The sequence below is a fragment of the Carassius gibelio genome, chromosome B17, assembly GCF_023724105.1.
Source record: "Carassius gibelio isolate Cgi1373 ecotype wild population from Czech Republic chromosome B17, carGib1.2-hapl.c, whole genome shotgun sequence".
In the NCBI taxonomy this organism is placed as follows: Eukaryota; Metazoa; Chordata; class Actinopteri; order Cypriniformes; family Cyprinidae; genus Carassius; species Carassius gibelio.
This window is the reverse complement of record NC_068412.1, coordinates 23,930,878-23,952,745: the sequence shown is the minus strand read 5'-3', so window position 1 is coordinate 23,952,745 and position 21,868 is coordinate 23,930,878. Positions and strand designations below refer to the sequence as shown.

General features: G+C 39.4%; 1 protein-coding gene across 1 annotated transcript in view; it reads right to left on the bottom strand.

Annotated features, from left to right (window-relative positions):
• LOC127976074 (EMILIN-1) overlaps nucleotides 1–21,868 on the bottom strand; it is a 33,665-nt gene that overhangs the window by 1,827 nt on the left and 9,970 nt on the right. Inside the window, exons 2-7 of the mRNA XM_052580178.1 lie at nucleotides 7,398–7,520; nucleotides 4,512–4,723; nucleotides 1,371–3,515; nucleotides 878–994; nucleotides 581–598; nucleotides 114–248 (exon numbers count right to left, since the gene is read on the bottom strand). Coding sequence (XP_052436138.1) covers nucleotides 114–248; nucleotides 581–598; nucleotides 878–994; nucleotides 1,371–3,515; nucleotides 4,512–4,723; nucleotides 7,398–7,520 — 2,750 coding nt within the window. The remainder of the gene's footprint in view (nucleotides 1–113; nucleotides 249–580; nucleotides 599–877; nucleotides 995–1,370; nucleotides 3,516–4,511; nucleotides 4,724–7,397; nucleotides 7,521–21,868) is intronic.

Sequence of the window (21,868 nt, the reverse complement as noted above, 5' to 3'; positions counted from 1 at the left end):
TGTATTCAATAGAAAAAAGATGGATACAGTTTTCCATGACTCCATCTTTCCTCATATTTTGGGAAGCAGAAATGCAAATAGACTGTTTATAGTCAGTGGCAAGATTATATTACCTGTTCGTGGATTATAATAGCCTCCTTCATTTACAAAGATCTTATCAAAAACGATAGTTCCGGATGTAACCATTGGATTTGTGAGAGCTGCTGAGAAGGAAAGACGTTGTATATTGGCATCTGCACCGGCCAGACCTGAAATGAGAATCACAACAGTTTTTTTTAAAGCCCTTTTGTTGACATCACCAGTTCCTAACCCTAAGTTCATACCTATATTATAATATGCACAACCAGTTTTAGTTATCAGCTGCTGGCCTTTGGCTCAACTACTGACCCAGTACTGCCAAATAACAACTGAACACATGCCTTAAGACAGAAAAATTGCTGACTCTCATGCAAACAGACACTTAACACATATCTCACTGAATTCTTGCCTTCATTCCAGTCATTGGCACACATCAAAATAACCTCAGTGTTTGACTAAGATATGGCTGCTTAAAAAAAAGAAAAGCAAATTAAATACATACCTCGCTCTCCTCTGAGACCTGAAAATAGGAGAACGCAAAATGTGAGTAATTTTAAAATATGGGACAAGTGTCAAATAATACAAAATATCTAGTTCACCCAAAAATTTTAATTGTCATTATGAAATTTTCTCATCCTCATGTCATTCCAATCATCTCCAATTTTTTTAATCCATGCTAAGCCAAGCTCCAAAGGGCCCCATGAATAAGTTAATATTGACAAAATATTTCTGGGTGTAAATTTCCACCATTACTTTAACCAACATGACAAAATGAATGAACAGAAACAAGTTTTCTCACCAGGAGGTCCTTTTGGCCCAGGTAAGCCCTGAATACCTGGGGATCCATCATTACCTGGAGGTCCCTTTGGACCTGGGGGCCCTGTTTCTCCTTGTGGACCTGGTGGTCCAGGTAAACCTATAATCAGAAAAGAAGTAGTTAAAAGAGTTTGTCTCTTTTAACTAGGGTTTTGCAAATTCCAGAACTGAAGAATAATCTCCTATTGAAAGTGTGTGAAGTTGAATTGAATGGGCACACCCCAAAGGTAGTTAAATGGAATGAAAGCAAGAGAGGTTTGCTAAATTGTAATTCAAAGACATTCAACAACGTAATTGCTTTATGAATCAAAATAACTAGTATCAATTTAATTTCAGAATGGTGTACAACCCTGATACCCATTAAAATATAAGAGCTATATTAGTTATGGTTGCTGGACATTTAGAATATGTTCTTACAGGCTGCAATGTTAGTAAGTTAAAAACTTAAACTTTCACTTTAAGCACTTAAGTCAGACCTGTCAGGTCGTTCTCAGTTAAGCTCTGGAACTCCTTGAGGATGTGGACCATTGAGGAATTGAGTCTCTTGATTGTGCCGTGGATATCATCCAGATGTGTGTTCTGGAAGATCTCAATGAACTCACTGTGTGAGATCACTGTGTTGTTTAGCCCACTGACACAGTTCCACAGGCTAGACACGTGTTTGTTCAGGCCTTCTTTGATCTTCTGGAGATTATCTGAGACAGAGTCAAACCGACCACAAACCACTTCGAGTTTAGAGAGCCTCTTATCCAGACCGTCGCCAGTCCTCTTGCAGTCACCCATCTCGACCACAAAGTTGTTCCCAAAGCGGCGTACATCTCGGTCGACGTTGTCAAAGCGTATCTTGCTATCCTCTATGTGCTCTGTCATTTCCTGCTGGATCTTGTCAATTTCAGAAATGATTTTGTCTTTGGTGTTTCCAAGGTCGGTGATAACACTGTCGTGTTTCTGAACCACATGCTCCAGACCTTTTAGGGTGTCATTGATGGAGCTGAATGTTAAGATAACTTCAGACAGTTCTCCCTGAATTGACCTGAGGTCACCTGTATTACTACTGATGACACTGTGTCCATCCAGTGGTTTCTGTGGGTCATCCAGGTGACCTGTTCCTGATTCCGTTCCTGTAGGAGTATTCAGGGTGATCTTGCATTGACCACTGCATTTCTGTACCTCCTTTCTCAACTGATCCATCTCATCCTGCAAACTGGAGCAAACGTCTACACAACCCGAGTCAATTTTACCTTTAATGTAATACATTTCCTTCTGCCATCTGTCCATGGAGTGGTTTGTGATGTTCTTGAGTTTCTTTACATCATCTTCCACTGTGCTGCACACGTTGCAGCTCTCAATCTCCATGACAATTCTGTTAAAGTGTTCCCCATTGTCTCCAGTCAGTGCTTTGATCTTGCGAACATCATGGCTGAGGTTTATGACCCTATCTTCAAGAGAATCACCAGACACCGAGAGATCCTTGAGTCGTGTGTCAAACCTCTTGATTTCATCTTCATTTGCAAGGACTCTCCACTCCAAAGACTTCACCGTCTCGCCAGGGCTCAGACTCTCACCGGTTGGACTAGACCCAGAACTTGAGCTTGAGCTTGAGCATCCAGAGCATTCACTTAACCTTCTGTCTATAAAGGATGTTGTGTTTTCAAGCCGAGACAGACGCTTATCAAGATCAAATACAGTTTCTTTAACAAGTCCAATATCAAGGTCCATGTCATTAATTTTGTATTCCTGGTCCATAATACGATTATTGATTTCATAGCGAATATTTCTGAGCTCTTGTTGGAATGAGTCCCGTATGTTAGTCTCCATATAAGCACAGTTTTCCTCTGCCTTCTGGACAGTGTTGTTGAGCCGTCTCTCCAGGTCCTTTAGATTATCATTGAAAAAGTCTTCTGGCATTAAAGGAACTTGTCCTTGTCCACCTGTTCCTCCAAAATTTCCACCACCTCCAGTTCCTCCTAGTTCTTTATTCAGACGATCCTGAAGCTTGTCATAGGCCTCTGACGTTGAGCTTATTTTCCTGTCCATGTCATTAAGTCGTCTACTGAGGTTTGTCACAGTGTCGCAGCAGCCTTGAGACCGGCTGAGGTCTCGGCGTAAACCATCTAAAGTCTGGCGGTGACGCTGATCCATTGCATTAATCTGCTTTTCCAGAGCAAAGATCCTCTCCCGATCTTGTTGCTGTTGCTGTTTCAAGTCTTCCACTCCAGACTGACAGGCAGAACAAGAAAGAGTCACTCGACGTTCAAGCTCTCTGAGGATTTCCTCCTTCAAGGTGTTGAATCTGCTTCCTCCAACTCCCCCACTCTCTAGATCGTTTTCTCCACCCTTTCCATTCACAAGGTGGTTATTGATGCTCACTAAAGTCTTGTCATGAGCTTGTGTACGGTTGTCCAACTGATCAAGCTTGGTCTGTATGTTATGGATGGTCTCATTCATTTCAGGCTGGGCTGCATCAGCCGGTGCTTTGCCACTATTAAAACCTGGTTTACGCATTTCCTCTTGGAATTTTTCATTCATGCCACGCAGAGTTGACTGCAGGTCAGTTAGGTCTTTGGTCAACTTCTGGATTTTGTCTTCCAGTTGTTTCATCTTGTCATTGTCACCTCTCCCTAGGCAAAGATCAAACACAATGGTAATTTCAAAGGGCTAGTTCACCCAAAAATTAAAATTCTGTCATTAATTACTCACCCTCATGTCGTTCCAAACCCATAAGACCTTTGTTCATCTTCAAAACACAAATTAAGATATTTGTTATGAAATACGAGAGCTTTCTGACCCTGCATAGACATGCAACTTCCATGTTTAAGGACCAGAAGTGTAGTAAGACCATATGTCCATATGACATCAGTGGTTCAACCTTAATTTTATGAAGCTATGAGAACACTTTTTGTTAGCAAAGAAAACAAAAATAATGACTTTATTCAACAATTTCTTCTCTTCTGTGTCAGTCTTGGCAAGCATTCATGAAAGTACCATGATGCATGTGCACATTGTGGACAAAAAGTATTCTCATAGCTTCATAAAATTATGATTGATCAGTGATATGACAAGAACACTGTTGTTTCTGGGTCTTGAATATGGTAGTTCTATTGCTGTCTATGCAGGGTCAGACAACTCTCGGATTTCATAAAAAATATCTTAATTTGTGTTCTGAAGAAGAACGAAGGTCTTACGGGTTTGGAATGTAAAGGAGGTGCGTAGTTACTGACAGAATTTAAGTTTAAAGTTTAGCAATAGTTTGGCAGACACAGAATTCACAGTCTTGTCAACTCATGACAATGAAAACATTGCTCCAGTGGCCCGTTTTAATATTTCAGAGGATTTCTACAATGCCTCAGTTATATTTGAATATTTAACAGTGCTTGAAAGATGTAGAAGATGCAGATATAGCAGTATCAAGAACATCAACAAGGCCAGACATCTTTAGACAACTGTCTGTGTGAGCAACTACAGCCAACAAAGACATCCAAATATAACCAATGGGTTTTGGTATCCTCCAAAATTAAAAACAGTCAGTGAGAGACTTTTTGGTCCAACATACTGTTAAAATTTTATTGAGAAGATTTGCAGTACAGTCTGAGGACTATGAGAATACATTGGCTTACCATTCCCTCCGCTCTGTCCATGCCCGTTATTAGTTCCAGTTTGTCCTGGTTGTGGTCTAGGCCAAGGTCTACTCGTTGAGATCTGAGTATCAGATCCCCCGTTTGGTCCCTCATTACAGTCTTCTCCACTGTATCCATGGCAACACTTCCACTCCATTTCTGTTACCATTTTGTAAGCCACCTTGTATCTGGGCCTCATATAGGTCCTGTACCTATAAAACACACAAAAAACATTTGAATGAAAACTTGAAATGTACTAGTTTGGACACTATTGCAATAAATCTTGCCAAGAATTTCCTAACTTTCAACGTTTCGTTTGAATTGTGAAATACATGGGACTGAGACAATGAGACAATCAATCAATACAATCAATACAAACAACTAAAACTATCCAGGCCCGATACATGCACTACCTTACAATTCATCATTCTGTATATCGTCTAATATATTCAAACAGTCTCTCACTTTAAACAAACTGATCCCTTCTGAGAACAATGTTGTGTTGTAACACTCTTTAGTCAACAAAGTAGTTTTCTGCTCATCGCTGCCAGAGCGAGACTAACACATACTGAAATATGCGTGAAAAAGAAACGCTGGATTGAGCTTTAGGTCTAAGAAAGGATGAAGACATACATACCATATATGTTTCAAAATTAATTCTCAGCACATTCATGTGACTTTTGCTAGTTGCCACAGAGACATATGCTCGCCAGCTGTATAAACTTGTTTCATGAAAGGCGGGATTATGGTATAAACAGTGCACATACTTAGACATGGCATGCAATGTATGAGATCTTTTTCTATGTTTTATCATTCAGAAACAATAAATCTATCTGATGAAGTTTAATACTTATGGTTAAGGGTTTTGAAAAACTATAAATATATAGTAAAACATCCTTGAAAACAGCCTTAAACCTGTACATCAGCACCATTAAAAGGTGGAATAGGAAAATTTCAGCATTTCTTTTTTCCCCAGGACTTCTGGTTACAGTTCTTAAGCCATTTAATTCTTGTCTCTACGCTCTGTTTGTTCCATGACCCCCGTGAGAAGAAAAAGAGGGGAAAAAGGGGTCACCATTCTCTACCAAGTGAGTGTAAAAATAAGTGGTGGTATTTTAGTAGGTTTTAAGCCTAATTCCTGTGGTTCCTGCTGGTTGTAGAGCTTGGAATGGTGTGCCACCTCATTCCATACATTTTGGTGTGTGTGTGTATGTGTGTGCTGAATCTAAAGGAGTTGGATTAAGCTTTTCCAGCTGGAGTTCAGTACGTTTCCAGCAACTGGAAACCACCTCACAAATGCACACACTTACTAATCCCGCTATCCTCAAACTACATTCTGTTTATCTCCATTTGTTGACATTAGGTTTACTTTGTAAACACAATGTTTTTAGTATGTCTTAGACTTTATTGACTCATAATTCCAGTAAAATGTGATGTGGTATATGTTCTAGTGTCTATGAATGTTATGATGATATGATAGCTTTCAACATCTGTTTCCTGGCTGAAGTTAGTTGGTGTAGTACATAATGGTTCCCCTTATTTAAAGTGCACTAAATAAAGACCAGAAAAACTGACTTGCTTTTACCTCAAGTGCTCTGACTGATTTGAAGTCTGATAGGTGCATGTTTATATCAACAAACAGATACATAATATAGATGTACTTAGATGACATGGTAAAGTAATATACAACCAGCATTTAGCTAAATAATATACAGCAAATGGTACACAACTTCTTAGGCCTGTTTCAGGTCACAAGCCAAAACAGACTTTGTTTATTGTGCTGCCTATGTTAGCAAGTTACATCATTTATACTGTTTGTGTAAACATTACGGTTGGGTTGCACCAGCCGTTCGTAAGTTCTTAAACTGGAACACAAAATCCACATTAGAGACATAGTGACTACTAAGATAGTGTTTGTAAGCTCTGTACTAAATTTGATTTTGTAGCAGGGATGTATTTAGAAAATGATTATGTGATTCCATTTGCCATGACCATATTTGGGGTTTCCTGCCACCCTGCTGACTTTGGGGGTTGGCGCACTTTGCAGTGATTCAGTTAGGGCTGTATTTCGTGTTACAGATTTATTCACATGATATATTTGTATGATTGTGATTTCGAGCCCATCTGTGATGCATCTTATTTTTCTTCACTTTATTTTTTATATCTGTCATTTTCTCTCCTTCTCAGTGTCGTGCATTGCTGCCGCACACTGGTTTATATGCTGCACAAGTTATCATATATTTCCATTTGTGCTATCTAGAATAAATGAGGATCTGATGGAATATTTGCAGTCTGTCTTACGTTTCGACACAACGCAGAAAACACACCACTACAGACCCGGGCTCTAGGCCCACTCTTAAGTGTCCCTCTATGTTGCAACTTTGCAACACAACTGATGCAACTGACCAATAGAGACAACAATTTCGCAACTATTTTGTTTTGACTAAGCTAGCTGGCTTCTAAGTAGCCCAGGCTGGTAATTAGCTGGTCTTAGCCACCTGTTACAGAGAAATACTGCTTTAGGTAGCTGGTGTGTTGCTGGACCAAAATGGTGTACCAGCTTGAAGCACTGAATAGCATTTTGGACCAGCTACCATAGTTTCGTTTTGGACCAGCTACCATGCTACCATGATACAATTTCCAGCAGTGCTATAGCCTTTTATGAAGCAACATAAAATAGAAGATTACTCAATGTTTTGAAGAAGACATCTGTTGGGCTTGATGCTCTGACAGGCACACAAACGACACTTTTTATTCAGTAAATCTACTGTATACTGAATATACTGATAACTGTTGTATAATTTATGGAAGGTATGATAAATCAGAGATTTAACATTTTAGAGAGAGAAAACAACAGTCCAACATGGATAAAAGGGAAACACTTACACTACAACACGGGCGCACTGAGCACCCCAGGAACAAGGCTGATAGTCAGGCTTCACATAAGTCTCCACTCCATCTTCCACCACACAGCTCACAGTCTTGGTCACCACATACGCACACCAGTTTCTGTAAAAAGAAATGAACATATAGTTAGCATACTTGTTTGGTCGTTCAATGCTAATTGAATTTAGCATGGCATTTGGATATTGTAGATTTTATAACAAAGCATCAAAAACCAGTCTGACCTGTTGAAAAGTCCAATGTTACTACAATTATAGTATTTTCCAGTTTACAACTTTCTATTACAATTCAAAATTGTTTTCATATAATTAGCACTCATTTGACCTTGAATGAACTTTATAAAATTAAATACAAAAAATGACACCACTGAGACACACAGGTGTTCCGTTTTAAAAACATGAACTCCAATTTTAAAACTGAATTAATTTAGAGAATTTAGAGAGCTTATTCCCCCTTATGTGTGCTCAAACTAGCATCTCTGTTAGATTTACAGTGATTCCCCATCAGTTTGAGAAGTCCTTATGTCCCCTGGCCTTATAAATAAGCAGAAATCTGGAAATAAATAGTCTCTTGATTCTCTTAGTGAGTCCAGTCTCTCACACCAACATCAACAAGCTCTGAAATCAGGCCGCTATGATCTCTCTGCTGCATGCACTGGGAATTCAAATATCTGCTGGGTTTCATGCTGACTACAGTCAGAGTAAGTTGGATACATCACTTATCTCATCATAGTTTTCGTCCCTGTTATGTTTTAGTCTACTAGTAAGAGCAACAAACTACGTGATTGTCAGCTGTGTACTGTATGATACAGATGCGGTTTGTCTTCTCTTCTGCAGTTGTTCGCTCATGAATTAAGCTTAAGTTACACTTCACACTGTTGCAATAAAGATTGCCATCAATGCACATTTGACTCATGCTGCGTTTCTTCAGAATAAGCCCACATATTTCTTCTCAGAGGCCTCATGTGATCTCCAATACATCTGAATCATGTTAAACCAGACAACCACGTGTGCAGCTGCCAAAAAGACAATGAATATCAGTTATTCTCATTAGGATTAAACTCAGTATGGATTGCAACAAATGTGGCCCCATGCAAAAGTTTTGGTTTCTCGGTTTATCAGAAATAACAATCAAAGGTTTTTGAGATGACATCAACCATTTTAATAGACAGAAATATTACCCTTGAATGCTTTTTCGGTGTTTTTTTCCTACTGCTTTCGCTCAAAATCAGACATGACTGCAACAAGTAACAAGCAACAGGGCATTTTTTCCATCTCTTCATTACTACTTTAGAGGCGCCTCCCACTGTGAAATCTCATTAGTCAAAAATCCCGCCCTTATGACTCTAACCCAAAGCAAGTTTATTTAAATAGCATATTACATACAGAGTGGTAGTTCAAAGACACACACACACACACAAAATACAGTGAGTATATTATAAATAATATTATTTGTAACTTATAAATAATAATGATAACGATGATGACATAATGATAATATTAATGATAATGCTAATAATGATGACATAATATTAATATTATATATAAATTATTTATTGATTATATACAATTATAATTAAAAATATTATATAAAATCAATATTATATATTATATAAATTTTTTATTAATATTGAAATATATTAATATAAATAAAAGAAGAACACATTAATGTTTGTTAAATTATTCTTTAAATAAATGAAAAATAATAATGCATTAAAAATATCTTCAACATCACACCTTGTCTTATGAATTAAAAGGATAAATACTAAAGAGTTCTCATTCACTGATAACAGCTGTACATCCACTGTAAAAAATTGTCCTGTAAATTAACGGTAGTATACTGGCAGCAGGGTTTCCAGCAGTGTACCGTAATTTTACAGTTTTATTACCGTTTTCTGAATTACGGCTTTTTTGTAAATTAACGGTAATATACTGGCAGCAGGGTTTCCAGCAGTGTACTGTAATTTTACAGTTTCCAGAATTACAGCTTTTCTGTAAATTAACGGTAATATACTGGCAGCAGGGTTTCCAGCTGTGTACCGTTATTTTACAGTTTTCTGAATTACAGCTTTTTTGTAAATTAACGGTAATATACTGGCAGCAGGGTTTCCAGCAGTGTACTGTAATTTTACAGTTTCCAGAATTACAGCTTTTCTGTAAATTAACAGTAATATACTGGCAGCAGGGTTTCCAGCGGTGTACCGTAATTTTTCAGGATCATTACTGTATTCTAGTTTTTTTTTTTTTTTTCTCTAAACCGTAGAACTGGCAATTTTGCAAATCATTAACTTTATAAAAAATATATGTATTTTAACAAATTCACAAACTGACATTTAATTTATACTAAAAAGTGGCAGCAAACAGACAGAAAAGAGAAGACCAAGGGGGTATTTCTTATAGAACACTATTTATTTAAGTGCCCAACCAATAATTCAAATGCTTTCTCCAAAAAAAATAAAAATAAATAAGCAATCAAAATGGAAGAATCAGTCTTTGTATGTGTTAGAGAAAGATGAGATGAAGAGAGAAGAAAATTAACCAATTTACAAAACAGACAAAAGACAATGTGCAAAATGAACCCTGCAGAAGTCTGTGGACATATTTAAACTAATTTAAGTTGACCATATAAAACACAAAACAAGCAGCCATTTTAGGTCTAGCTTTGTGCTATGAGTATGACAATGCATGGGCATGGGCTTGGAGTGTACGTTCCCCTAAAAACAGCCTTTAAGAAATGGCAAACAACTTCTGAACAAGAATCTTATTTTGGTGTAATAAGTCAAAACCTGGCAAGGATTTGTAGAACAGTCCAAGAACGTTTCAGAAGCATAAAACTGTCACCAACTCTGATGCAAGTGTAGCCAGGGAGGGGTGTAGTCTGAAACATAAACATTGAGAAAAATCCTTTTTAAGTTAAAATAACATCAGCAGAATTTTAATAGAACGTAACAAAAAACATGTATACTGCATAATAATATAAAACATTTCAGAAACTTAGGACCCTACGATTTCCACGATGTGAAAAACATGGGAGGCAATCACGGAATCCAATCATGAAAACGGAATTAGGCAAATAATGTGGATTGTCACAGAATTTGTCACATTTGTGATGAATACAATAAAATAGTGTTGTACACTAACTGAAATTGTGATGTGGATTAGTGTATTAATTAATAAAAGTTGCAATATTATGTTAGAAGTTGTACTTATAATTTTTGTAAAGTTATCCAAAGGATTAATTAGCTAATCAAAAAAAGGAACACTAGATTAAAGGGGGGGTGAAATGCTATTTCATGCGTACTGAGTTTTTTACACTGTTAAAGAGTTGGACTCCCGTGCTAAACATGGACAAAGTTTCAAAAATTAAGTTGTACGTTTGAAGGAGGTTTTTTTTCTCCAAAAATACTCCTTCCGGTTTGTCACAAGTTTCGGAAAGTTTTTCCCAAGTATGGCTCTGTGTGACGTTAGATGGAGCGGAATTTCCTTATATGGGTCCTGAGGCACTTCTGCCGGAAGAGCGCGCGCTCCCGTATAGCAGAGCACTGAGAGCACAACGGACTTCACTGATCAGAGCGAGAGCGTCGCCAAATGTCACAAAAGTAGTGTGTTTTTGGTTGCCAGGGCAAGACAACCCTGCACAGATTACCAAAGAAAAAACAGCATTAAGGGACCAGTGGATGGAGTTTATTTTTACAGAGCATCAACGGAGTTGTGCAAGTGTTTGTGTTTGTTCCCTGCATTTCGAAGATGCTTGTTTTACAAACAAGGCCCAGTTTGACGCCGGATTTGCGTATCGTTTATTTCTTAAGGATGATGCAATCCCAACGAAAAAGGGTCACGATCGTGTGTTGGAACCGCAGGCGGTGAGTAAAACTGCTTAAAATATCTCTGCCTCCTTGTTAGTGCATCCGCCTCCCATCGGAGACCCAGGTTCGAGCCCCGCTCGGAGCGAGTCGTTGCTGCTGCTGCTCTCGTTCAGTTTCAGCCTCGGGATCTGATTCTGGATCATAAATAAATGGCTGAATCTGACTGTTAGCCATGGTTTGTTTTGGATGATGGTTTTTTTTCCTCACACTAATGTCACAACTTCCAAACGCTCTCAATGCAAAAGCCTACTGGCGCTTGTGATTCTTTAGCTCCGCCCACACGTCACATTAGTTTACAGAAAAGATGATCAATAGTTGCAGCTCTATCCCACATACATACAAAAAAAAAAAAAAAATCAAGCGTCTTCAAATCAATCCTTCAAAATAAAGGTTCGGTCTAATGTGATTGTCACGGTTTTACGCTGCCTGAAGGAATACGGAGTCGAGGATAAACGGAATAAGGCTTTTAATATATCCAACACAGGGGATATCCAACATGGAGCACAGAGGTAGACACACGTAAGTAGCAAATGGTCACAAGTGAGGACAAGTGAGCACAAGTGAGGAGACCCGACAAAACAGAACTGCAGGGACACGGCTTATGAACAACAGATAATTGGGGAAACACAGGTGGATGGAATCATTAAATTAACAGGGACATGGAACACATGAGGAAGATAATGGACACACCTGGGAACTAATCAAACACGGAAAGACAGAAACTGGGTCACGGGCAAAAACACATTAAATGAGTCCAGGTGTGTGACAGTACTCCCCCCTCCCGGTAGGTGCGTCCTCGCACCGTAGAAACAACAGGGGGAGGCGTAGGTGGGAACTTGGGAGGAGGTTCCGGTGGAGGACGGACTTCCAGGAGGGGGCCAGCAGACAGGGACCACAGAAGGAGGAGCCAGGGAGGAGACGACGGAGGAAGGAGCCAGGGAGGAGACAGGAGCAGGAGGAGCCAGATGGTCCACCAGAGACCAGCCAGGACGGAGATCCAAGGTGGGGTCGACGGCGGGAGGAGCCATGGTGAAGGAAGGGTCGACGACACCAGGGGGCCGACAGGCGGAGACTGCACCGGTGGGTGAGGAGCCCAAGATGGAGCAGCACAGCCGCAGAGCCAGGGTGACGTCGAGGATCCGGAGGGCCTAGGTGGAGCTGAAGGCTCAGGCGACCAAGGCAGAGGCGGGGTCCTGGCAGACCGCTGTGGAGCCGGAGTGACCGAGGATGGAGGTGGAACTGGAGGGAAGGAGGAGCCTGACAGAGCCGGAGGGATGGAGTGACGAGGTGGAACCAGAGGAGTGGAGTCCCGAGGCGGCGGATGGTCGACGACTGACCAAGGTGGAGCCGGAGGGACGAGGGAGCCCGGTGGAGCAGGTGGGATGACAGGCCACGGTGGAGACGAGGCAGCTAAGAGCCAAGGCGGAGCCGCTGGGTCGAAGGACCGAGGAGGAGTCCAGGGCTCGGAGGCTGGAGGCGGAGACAGGGCCTTAACACGCCAAGGCGGAGCTGGAGACTGGCAGTCCAGCGGCGAACCACCGCGCCCCGATGGCGCGGACTGAGGGTGAGCTGCGGGACTGACTGGCACCAGCAGGGATGACGAGGAACTGGCTGGTCTAGGAGGAGGAGAGAGGAGAAGGATGGGAGGAAGGACAGGAGGATCAGGACTGGACGGAACCAGCGAAAGAGGAGTAGAGGGACCAGCAGGTTTGGGAGGAGGCGGGAGAGGGAGGCTGGGAGGGAATACAGGAGACACAGAAGATTCAGGGCTGGGCGGAACCAGCGGTGAAACAGAAAAATCATGGCTGGGCGGAACCAGCGGAGACACAGAAAATTCAGAGCTGGGCGGAACCAGCGGAGACACAGAAGATTCAGAGCTGGGCGGAACCAGCGGAGACACAGAAGATTCAGAGCTGGGTGGAACCAGCGGAGACACAGAAGATTCAGAGCTGGGCGGAACCAGCGGAGATACAGGAAATTCAGAGCTGGGCGGAACCAGCGGAGACACAGAAGATTCAGAGCTGGGCGGAACCAGCGGAGAAACAGAAAACTCAGGGCTGGGCGGAACCAGCGGAGAAACAGAAGATTCAGAGCTGGGCGGAACCAGCGGAGACACAGAAGATTCAGAGCTGGGCGGAACCAGCGGAGACACAGAAGATTCAGAGCTGGGCGGAACCAGCGGAGACACAGAAGATTCAGAGCTGGGCGGAACCAGCGGAGACACAGGAAACTCAGGGCTGGGCGGAACCAGCGGAGACACAGGAAACTCAGGGCTGGGCGGAACCAGCGGAGAAACAGAAAACTCAGGGCTGGGCGTAACCAGCGGAGAAACAGAAAACTCAGGGCTGGGCGTAACCAGCGGAGAAACAGAAAACTCAGGGCTGGGCGGAACCAGCGGAAATGGAGCAGAGGAAATGACTGGAGGAGGTAGGAGTGGGAGACTGAGAGGGTATACAGGGGAATCAGGGCTGGACGGAACCAGCGGGGAAACAGGAAAATTAGGGATTACCTCCATAGACCAGTCCATCAGATCCAGAGCTTGCTCCTTATGACCTTCAGAGACTGTATACAGCTCACCCTCAGTCGCAGGAGTGTGGGCAGGGCTTTCCTCCACGCCCTCGATCTCCACGAGGACTCCCACGATGCACGGTGTTGCCGGCTCACACACCTGGTCAGTCGCGCTCTCGAGTTCCGGCTCCCTGTCAGTGGATGGCTCGGGCTCTGCGGCTGCGGTGGGCTCTGGCTCCGTGCGGCGTGATGGTGGCTGGCTGGTCTCTGGGTCGGGAGTGGGGCTGGCGAGGTCCTCTATGGGGCAGATGGTGAGAGATGACCCATTTCTCGCCAGAGTCCACTCCACAAATGCGGCGAAATCCTCTCGAGGACCATCTTCGGACGACAACGCTCTGCATTTGGAGTTCAGGCTGGTGTTGTAGAAGGTGCAGAGCGCGCCGTCCGGGTAGCTGGTGGCATTAGCTAATAGGAAAAACTGTCTGGTATGGTCCTCGAGAGAACGTCCTTCCTGCTTCAGCAGAAGGATGAGGAATTCGGGACGATAGAGGGGATCCATAGACACTAAGAAAAGAAAAGACTGTGAAAAAACAAAAGCAAAACGGAGGGAAGAACACGCAGTTTTCTATTTTCTCTTTTGAGGTCGGGTCTTCTGTCACGGTTTTACGCTGCCTGAAGGAATACGGAGTCGAGGATAAACGGAATAAGGCTTTTAATATATCCAACACAGGGGATATCCAACATGGAGCACAGAGGTAGACACACGTAAGTAGCAAATGGTCACAAGTGAGGACAAGTGAGCACAAGTGAGGAGACCCGACAAAACAGAACTGCAGGGACACGGCTTATGAACAACAGATAATTGGGGAAACACAGGTGGATGGAATCATTAAATTAACAGGGACATGGAACACATGAGGAAGATAATGGACACACCTGGGAACTAATCAAACACGGAAAGACAGAAACTGGGTCACGGGCAAAAACACATTAAATGAGTCCAGGTGTGTGACAGTGATGTGATTGTGACGGAAATATATCACTTTTGTACAGTAGAATATGTCATTTTCAAAGTAATATAATAATACAAATAATAATAATCATTAAAAATGATGTTTAAGGAATAAATACACAATTGTTATTCCATGTTTTAATTGTAACAGGAATAAAAATTGGAATTTGAGAATAAAACGTATTTCCTAAAAAAAAATTACTGATAAATTGTTTAACTGAATCAGTTTCAGGATTTCAGTTAATTGGACATGCTATTTGATTTCTAAAATGTATTTTAACCATTAAGATGTAATTTGAAAAAGTTAAAACAAAACAAAAAAAATTATAAAACATATTTACTTAATTTCTTCATGAGTGTTAAGTTAAATATTAAGTAGATTTACCTGAGAATGACAGGTGAGTTGCACTTTATATTAGAGTAGTCAAATTTACTTAAAATATATTTGTGCAAATTCTTTACTTTTCGCAAAGTAAATCTTATTTAATTTCTTTCAGAGTTGAGCGCTTGCATACAATTTTTTATAATTCATAGAAATGGAAAATGCTTCTTTTCTCTTTTTTTTCTCATTGTTTCCACACTATTAGTATGACCAGTACTTAATTTGTAAATTGCTAGGTCCCGGAATAAAGTGGGGTGACCGGTTAGAGGACAGAGAGGTAACGGTGCATTTGAGCAACATTAGTGGACCAACTAAACTGATTAATAGTGTGCATGTACTCAAAAAAAATAAAAATAAATAAAATTAAATAAATCATGGTTTTAATAAAAATCATTATATTATTTCAACCTCAAAATTTTTTTGTGTGTTTGGATAGTTTTTGTGTAACCTGGGACTGAACAGTCGCAACAACATAGGGGTTGTAATGAGTGCGGACTGTATCCTCTTCAGGGTAGTTCTCAGTGCCACTGACGACTTTTTTTTTGGGTCAAATATAGGGTGGTGGATATTTTATTTATAAAACCGTTTCTTTGCTGTAAATTAGTTTATTTTATGCAATGCAAACTACAGGGACGCAACGTTAGTAACCAAAATGAGTCACATCAGTCTTTTTCAACTGACTACTTTTAAATGTTGTTTTTTTTTTTTTTTTGTTAAACAAGTTTAAATGTGAGAAATATTCTATGTGTGTAAACTGTGAAATAAGTTGTATTAAGAACTGTATTTAATGAAAATGTATGTGTAACTTCACTTGCCTAGATGAAGTCCCATTTGAAGTCCATTCGATTTTTTTGTAGAGTGGCAACCATTGGATTGACTGTAGTGGACTTCTTATTCACCACCTTCCCCGTCTTCTTGGAGACTACCTTGCCTCAGCAGGTCTTTGAGCCTCTTTCTGGGTTTATTCCATAGAATCATCTAAGGAAAGTTGCATTACACATTACCGAAGTGTATAAGAAATTTTTCAAAATTCTGATTAATTAATTTGGTTTAGAATTTAGATTAATTTTGTAAAACTTTATAATAAGTATAAAGTAATAAAGCACTTATAAATCATTTGCAAACGATCTATATATATATATATATATATATATATATATATATATATATATATATATATTCTGACTCGTTTGCATTTAATGTGGATCTACATGCCTTTCTCCTGTGTCTGGCATGCGAATAAAACCACATTTGAGAGTGTTTCAGATGATGAACTGAAAAAACTGAAATGGAAGAACACAAGTAGAACACAGGAGAAAGGTTGAGGTAACTAGTTTGCAAATAATTTATTACTTTACTACTGTATACTTATTATAAAGTGTTACCACAGATTCTAAGAGAGTGATAAAAACATATGCAAAAAGGAAAACACTTACCTTTGAAAAAACTCTAATGTGCAACAAGCTTCCTCTTGATACTGCAGGTTGAAATTGTAGTACACAGCAAACACTGTTGCAACTGCAGTCAAAAATGTTGACTGGACACTCACAAAAAAAAAAAAGAAGCAATTTTAATAATTGTGCACAACAGCAATGTTAACAATTTTATATCTCAACCATCAGTAAATGTTTCTTCTTCATCATGTGTAATGACACACTAACCCAGCAAAATCAGATGAGGATTGGCAGGTAGATTGAGTGTCTTCTCAACCTCAGATGCAGATGCTGCAACCTGTAGAGAACACACAATACACAAATAATAATATTACATAATATAATGTGGTGAAGTGGAAAGAAGAAAATTAAATACTTACATCTGCATGTGAAACCAGTCCATCTTCATGTTCCTGGAAGTGGGACATTAACGTTAGAATCTTGACAAGCAGGTGTACCATATCTATGTTCTCAACCTAGGACATCCTTCAACTTTTCATTAAAAACACTTAAAAATATTCTGTCTACTGCTCTCTCCTCTTCCTCTCTCTCTCTCTCTCTCACACACACACACACACACTCTCTCTCTCTCACACACACACACTCTCTCTCTCTCTCTCTCACACACACACACACACACTCTCGTTTCCTCTGTGATAAAGAGATTTGTGCCAATAAATCCAGTGCAAAATTAAATTTTAAATGTGTTCACATACAAAGCCCACTTTATTAACAATAAGTTAGAATATATTTAGATTACATTCACTAGTTTTAGATACGACTTATATTGAAAAACTAATGTGTCACTCCGAAAAAAACAAACGTTTCTCACCATAACGTTAACGCTAACGTTACTCTTTCCATCTATCCAGTCAAGTGCTCATGCAAAAGGCGATGAGTTTATGCTTCCTAAGTAAAATTAAGTTTACAGGCCTATTTTCGATTTCCCAATATATAAGGATAGTATATAAGTTACCAACTTTATACGCACCTAACTTAGCAACATTAATGCAAATAAAACAAATCCTCCATTTTAAACTACACTGGGTTGGCGCCAATGCAAAATGTAAATATAATTGTGTAAGTAAGTGTTTCAGAAAATCAGGAAAACGCACTTACTTCATATCCTCGTTATCTGCAATCTGTAATCGAGATTATATTTGAGATAATATACGTTTTATTCACTGAGACTGATGATGCTTTTCTCTGGTATCAGACGCTAACCGTTGCTCCCCTCCCCCACCGATCACGTGCTCATCTTCTACCGTTGCCCAATATGTTCAATTCATATCCAATGAAATAATCAGCGAACGCAAGTATTTTATATTTAACTATTTACAAGTTTAACATGTACAGGAGTTTACACCAGGAAAGAAAAAAAAAACGATGCAAATCCTTCACAAACACACACATACACACTTAACTTTCAGGAGAAATTTGTAAAAATTGCTTACATGCTAGTTCACCGTCTTGGCAAGATTTGTCAAAGGTAAATTAAAATATTGTGCCCACATTAAAAAAAAAACGCTACAGTTTAAGATAAAAATGTATTCAGACTTTGATCTGCTTACCTGTAAATGAGCCTCAACTTGAGATGAAATCCATAAAACTTTGACTGAAACCATGCTCCTCCATGCCTCAGCTAGCCTTTGGTTCCCCCTCTCCCACCGATCACGTGTGCATTTACGGTAAGACACCGTAATTTTAGAAAACAGTTCAGTACTGTATATTTACGCTGTTAATATGCTGTAAATTTACAGAAATTTTTTACATTCTTCAGAGCATTACAAATTGGTTTTATATGCATATTATCCTACTTTTTGTTTTTGACAGTTGCCTCTAAAAGGTCACAGCCAAGAAGTAACCAACAGATGACCCATTCCTTTTGCAAATGCATTATGTAACAGAAGGAAGCTAGCCAACAAATGGCTTGTCATGGAAAAACCACTTAATTCTCCCATGACATCTTCCATGTGTACGCTCTTGACCACTACCACCTGACTCCTGCTTTGATTGCACATGGTTCATCAGTAACCTACGGTGGATTTCCTGCCTCCACAGCTGCTCGAGATGCTTGCACATCTTGCCAGCACAATTTCATGTTTTGGTCTTCAATATTAAACACAGATGGTGCTAGATCAGAGTCATGACATCATTATATAATCCATGCTGGCTAAACGAAAGGATGTTTATAATGGATTACAAAAGAAAATGCAGTGTTTTGTCCAACAAGTACAAATCAGAATCACCTTTCAAATAACTAAAGGAGAGGTTTGTAGCTTTTAGTCCATACTGTATTTGTTTTGAGTTCATCTATATGCTAGTGTGCTACTAAACATTGACAAAATTTACTTTTAGTAGGAAAAACTGATCATAAATACTCATGACACATATCAAACTTACATATGTTTATCCAATCAAATGATCTGTAGAATGAGAAAGTCCCTCCTCCTAAAGTATCACCCGTAAATCAAGTAGCTTATCCTAAAAGCCAATTGGCTATTTTTTATAAAATGGCATGATCTCTTCAATTTCCCATTCAACAGGTAATACATTAAAATGCTCACTAAATGATTTCCCTTTGTCTTTTATTATAGCTAATAACTTCCACTGTATGTCCAGTAAAATTTGCTTCCATTCATAATCGTAACCCAACAAGGTTTTGATTTCAATGACCTGTATCTCATTTATGGTGTTAAGTGGTGGGCAATCCATTACTCAATACGTAGCCCACATAACAATACCGCATGTAATGTTAGCTATTTATGCAAGCAGCTTTCTAGGTTTAAAGATTTTGCAAAGTTGCTCTAGCCCACCAGTATTTGTTTTTCAACTGTTGATTGGAGTGAACCAGACCACAGTATTTCCAGGCCGCTACAGCCAGCCGTGAATGATCCACATTCTTAGCAGATTTGTCATGCAGAATTTTCATTTCAGGCTCGCTTCTATCGAACACTCATGCTGCTCTTGACTTTACAGAGACTCTCAACATGTTTCAGCTCCAAAAAGAATGGAAAATATGAGAGAAGACAGGAAAAGCGGACAAAAAAAGTGCATTTGGAAGCTTTACACGTATCCCGGTGTGTGTAGCCTCTCTTTGAACCAATGAGAGCTGATTCTAATATAAAAAAAGTAATATTAATCTATGTGATGAGGATGTTTTCATGGTTTTCCATTACATCATTTCTTTTTAGAAAACTAAATGAAAGGGGTCGTCGCATGCCCATTTTCCACAAGTTGATATGATTTTTTAGGGTCTTAATGAAAACTCTGTAATGTAGTTTGGTTAAAATTTCTCAATGGTAGTGTAAAACAACCATTTTTAAGCCTGTCAAAAACAGCCCTTTTCAGAGCACGCCGTTTTGTAGCATTTTCCTTTAAATGTTAATGAGCTCTGCTGACCCCGCCCCTCTCTTCCAAGCCTCTCTTTTTAGCATTATAGGGTTGTTGTGTACACACACTGCCAACACACATTTCAGTTCAAACTACTTGTAAAAGTGCATGTAGCATCCGATGACCCCTTTAAAAAATCATCTGCATTATCGCCTAAGATTAAAAACATGACAAAATAAATTAACTATGCAGTTTAATGCATCTTTTAAAAAAATATATGAGTTGTTAGAATTTGTGCACATGATGATAAAAATTTCAATTCAAATTGGTTACTGTGGGATGTTTGCATAAAAAGATTAAAAAAAGAAGGACATTGTAAGGTTTTAAATGAATAGATTTCCATCACGTGATCATGAATGGCACAATGACTCCCTTAAGCACCAATAATCTGTAATCTTACACTGTTTTCTGAGAAGTTTTTTGAGAATTGCAGGAATGCTGTAGCTCAAACAGTAGGGCATGGTGCTAGCAACATCAATGTCATGGGTTTGATTCTCCAGGAATTGCTTCTCCCAAGACAGAAATTATGTCAGATGAATGTAGCATTATGGAGAAACATTCAATCAAATAATATCAGCCTTCCTACTCGCAATCGTTGAACCTCCCAAGAGAATCACTATATGGACAAATTTGTCCAACTGCACATTTGCCACGTTCAACCATGTCCTATGGCACTCATGTGTTGATAAACCTGTCTGAAATTGAGTACATGAATATGCACATATGTAACAGACTCCAGAATTCTATGATATCACTTCCTGGACTTTCTCCAGTAAACCTCAAACAATAGAGCAGAACAGACTGCAGAAATGGTCAAATAGCTAGGGAGCCATTCAATGTGGAAGAAACTAATTTAACTCATTTAAAATGTATTTTAACTATAAAAAAAACCTAGCTATAGTATCACCATATGTTAATAATCATATGGATCTTACATAATGCAGACGGATGGATATCTTCTTCATGTTTTTGTCGTTGAAGTTTGTTCATAAATCATGATATTCAATCTGTTAATCTGTCTTTGACAAATGTAATTGATATCAATCTAGGCTGGTCAAATTTCTTTTCATGTATTTGATTAAAAATACAGTAAAACAGTAATATTGTGAAATATGAAAACCAATAAAAAAAATTCTTTATGTATTTAAACGTGTAATTTATTCCTGATGTCTTCAGTGTCACATGATCCTTAAAAATCATTCTAATATGCTGATTTGAGAAACATTTCTTTTGATTTGTTTGACAGTTGTGCTGCCTAATATTTTTGTGGAAACCGTGCTATCATTTGTTTCAGGATTCTTTGATGAATAGTAGCTTCAAAAGAACAGCATTAATTTGAAATAGAAATAGAAAAAAAACGACAACAAAAAAACGCTGACCCCAAACTTTAAAATGGTATTACAAACTAGTGTACAATAACTTTCCAAACTCTGTATGAGTGCTGCTGTATATGATCACCTTCAGTTTTGGCTTGTTTCATGGAAACTCTTATATACTCATGTCACCTCAGATATTCCTCAATTCAGGGTTTTAAGGGTTCTTATGTGAACTGTAATACTGCAGCTAGTGCCAAGATGATGTCCCCCACCCATTTAGAGGTTTCTTCTCCCACCCGGTCTAATGATTAACACTGATATGTTTACACAGAGTCATAGAGCAAAACGTCAATGGTTACCACATGTAAAGGCTACTAACAGCGGATGGACGGTTCTTATTCTTATGGTGTGACCATGTGAGAGATGCAGTAGGTGACATCATGCAAAACTAGCTGCCTCATGTTTTCAGAAATGACTTCAGCTTCTGATTGTCCTCACATGCTTGGAATCTCTCCAAACAAACCACCTTTTGGCTTCATGGAAA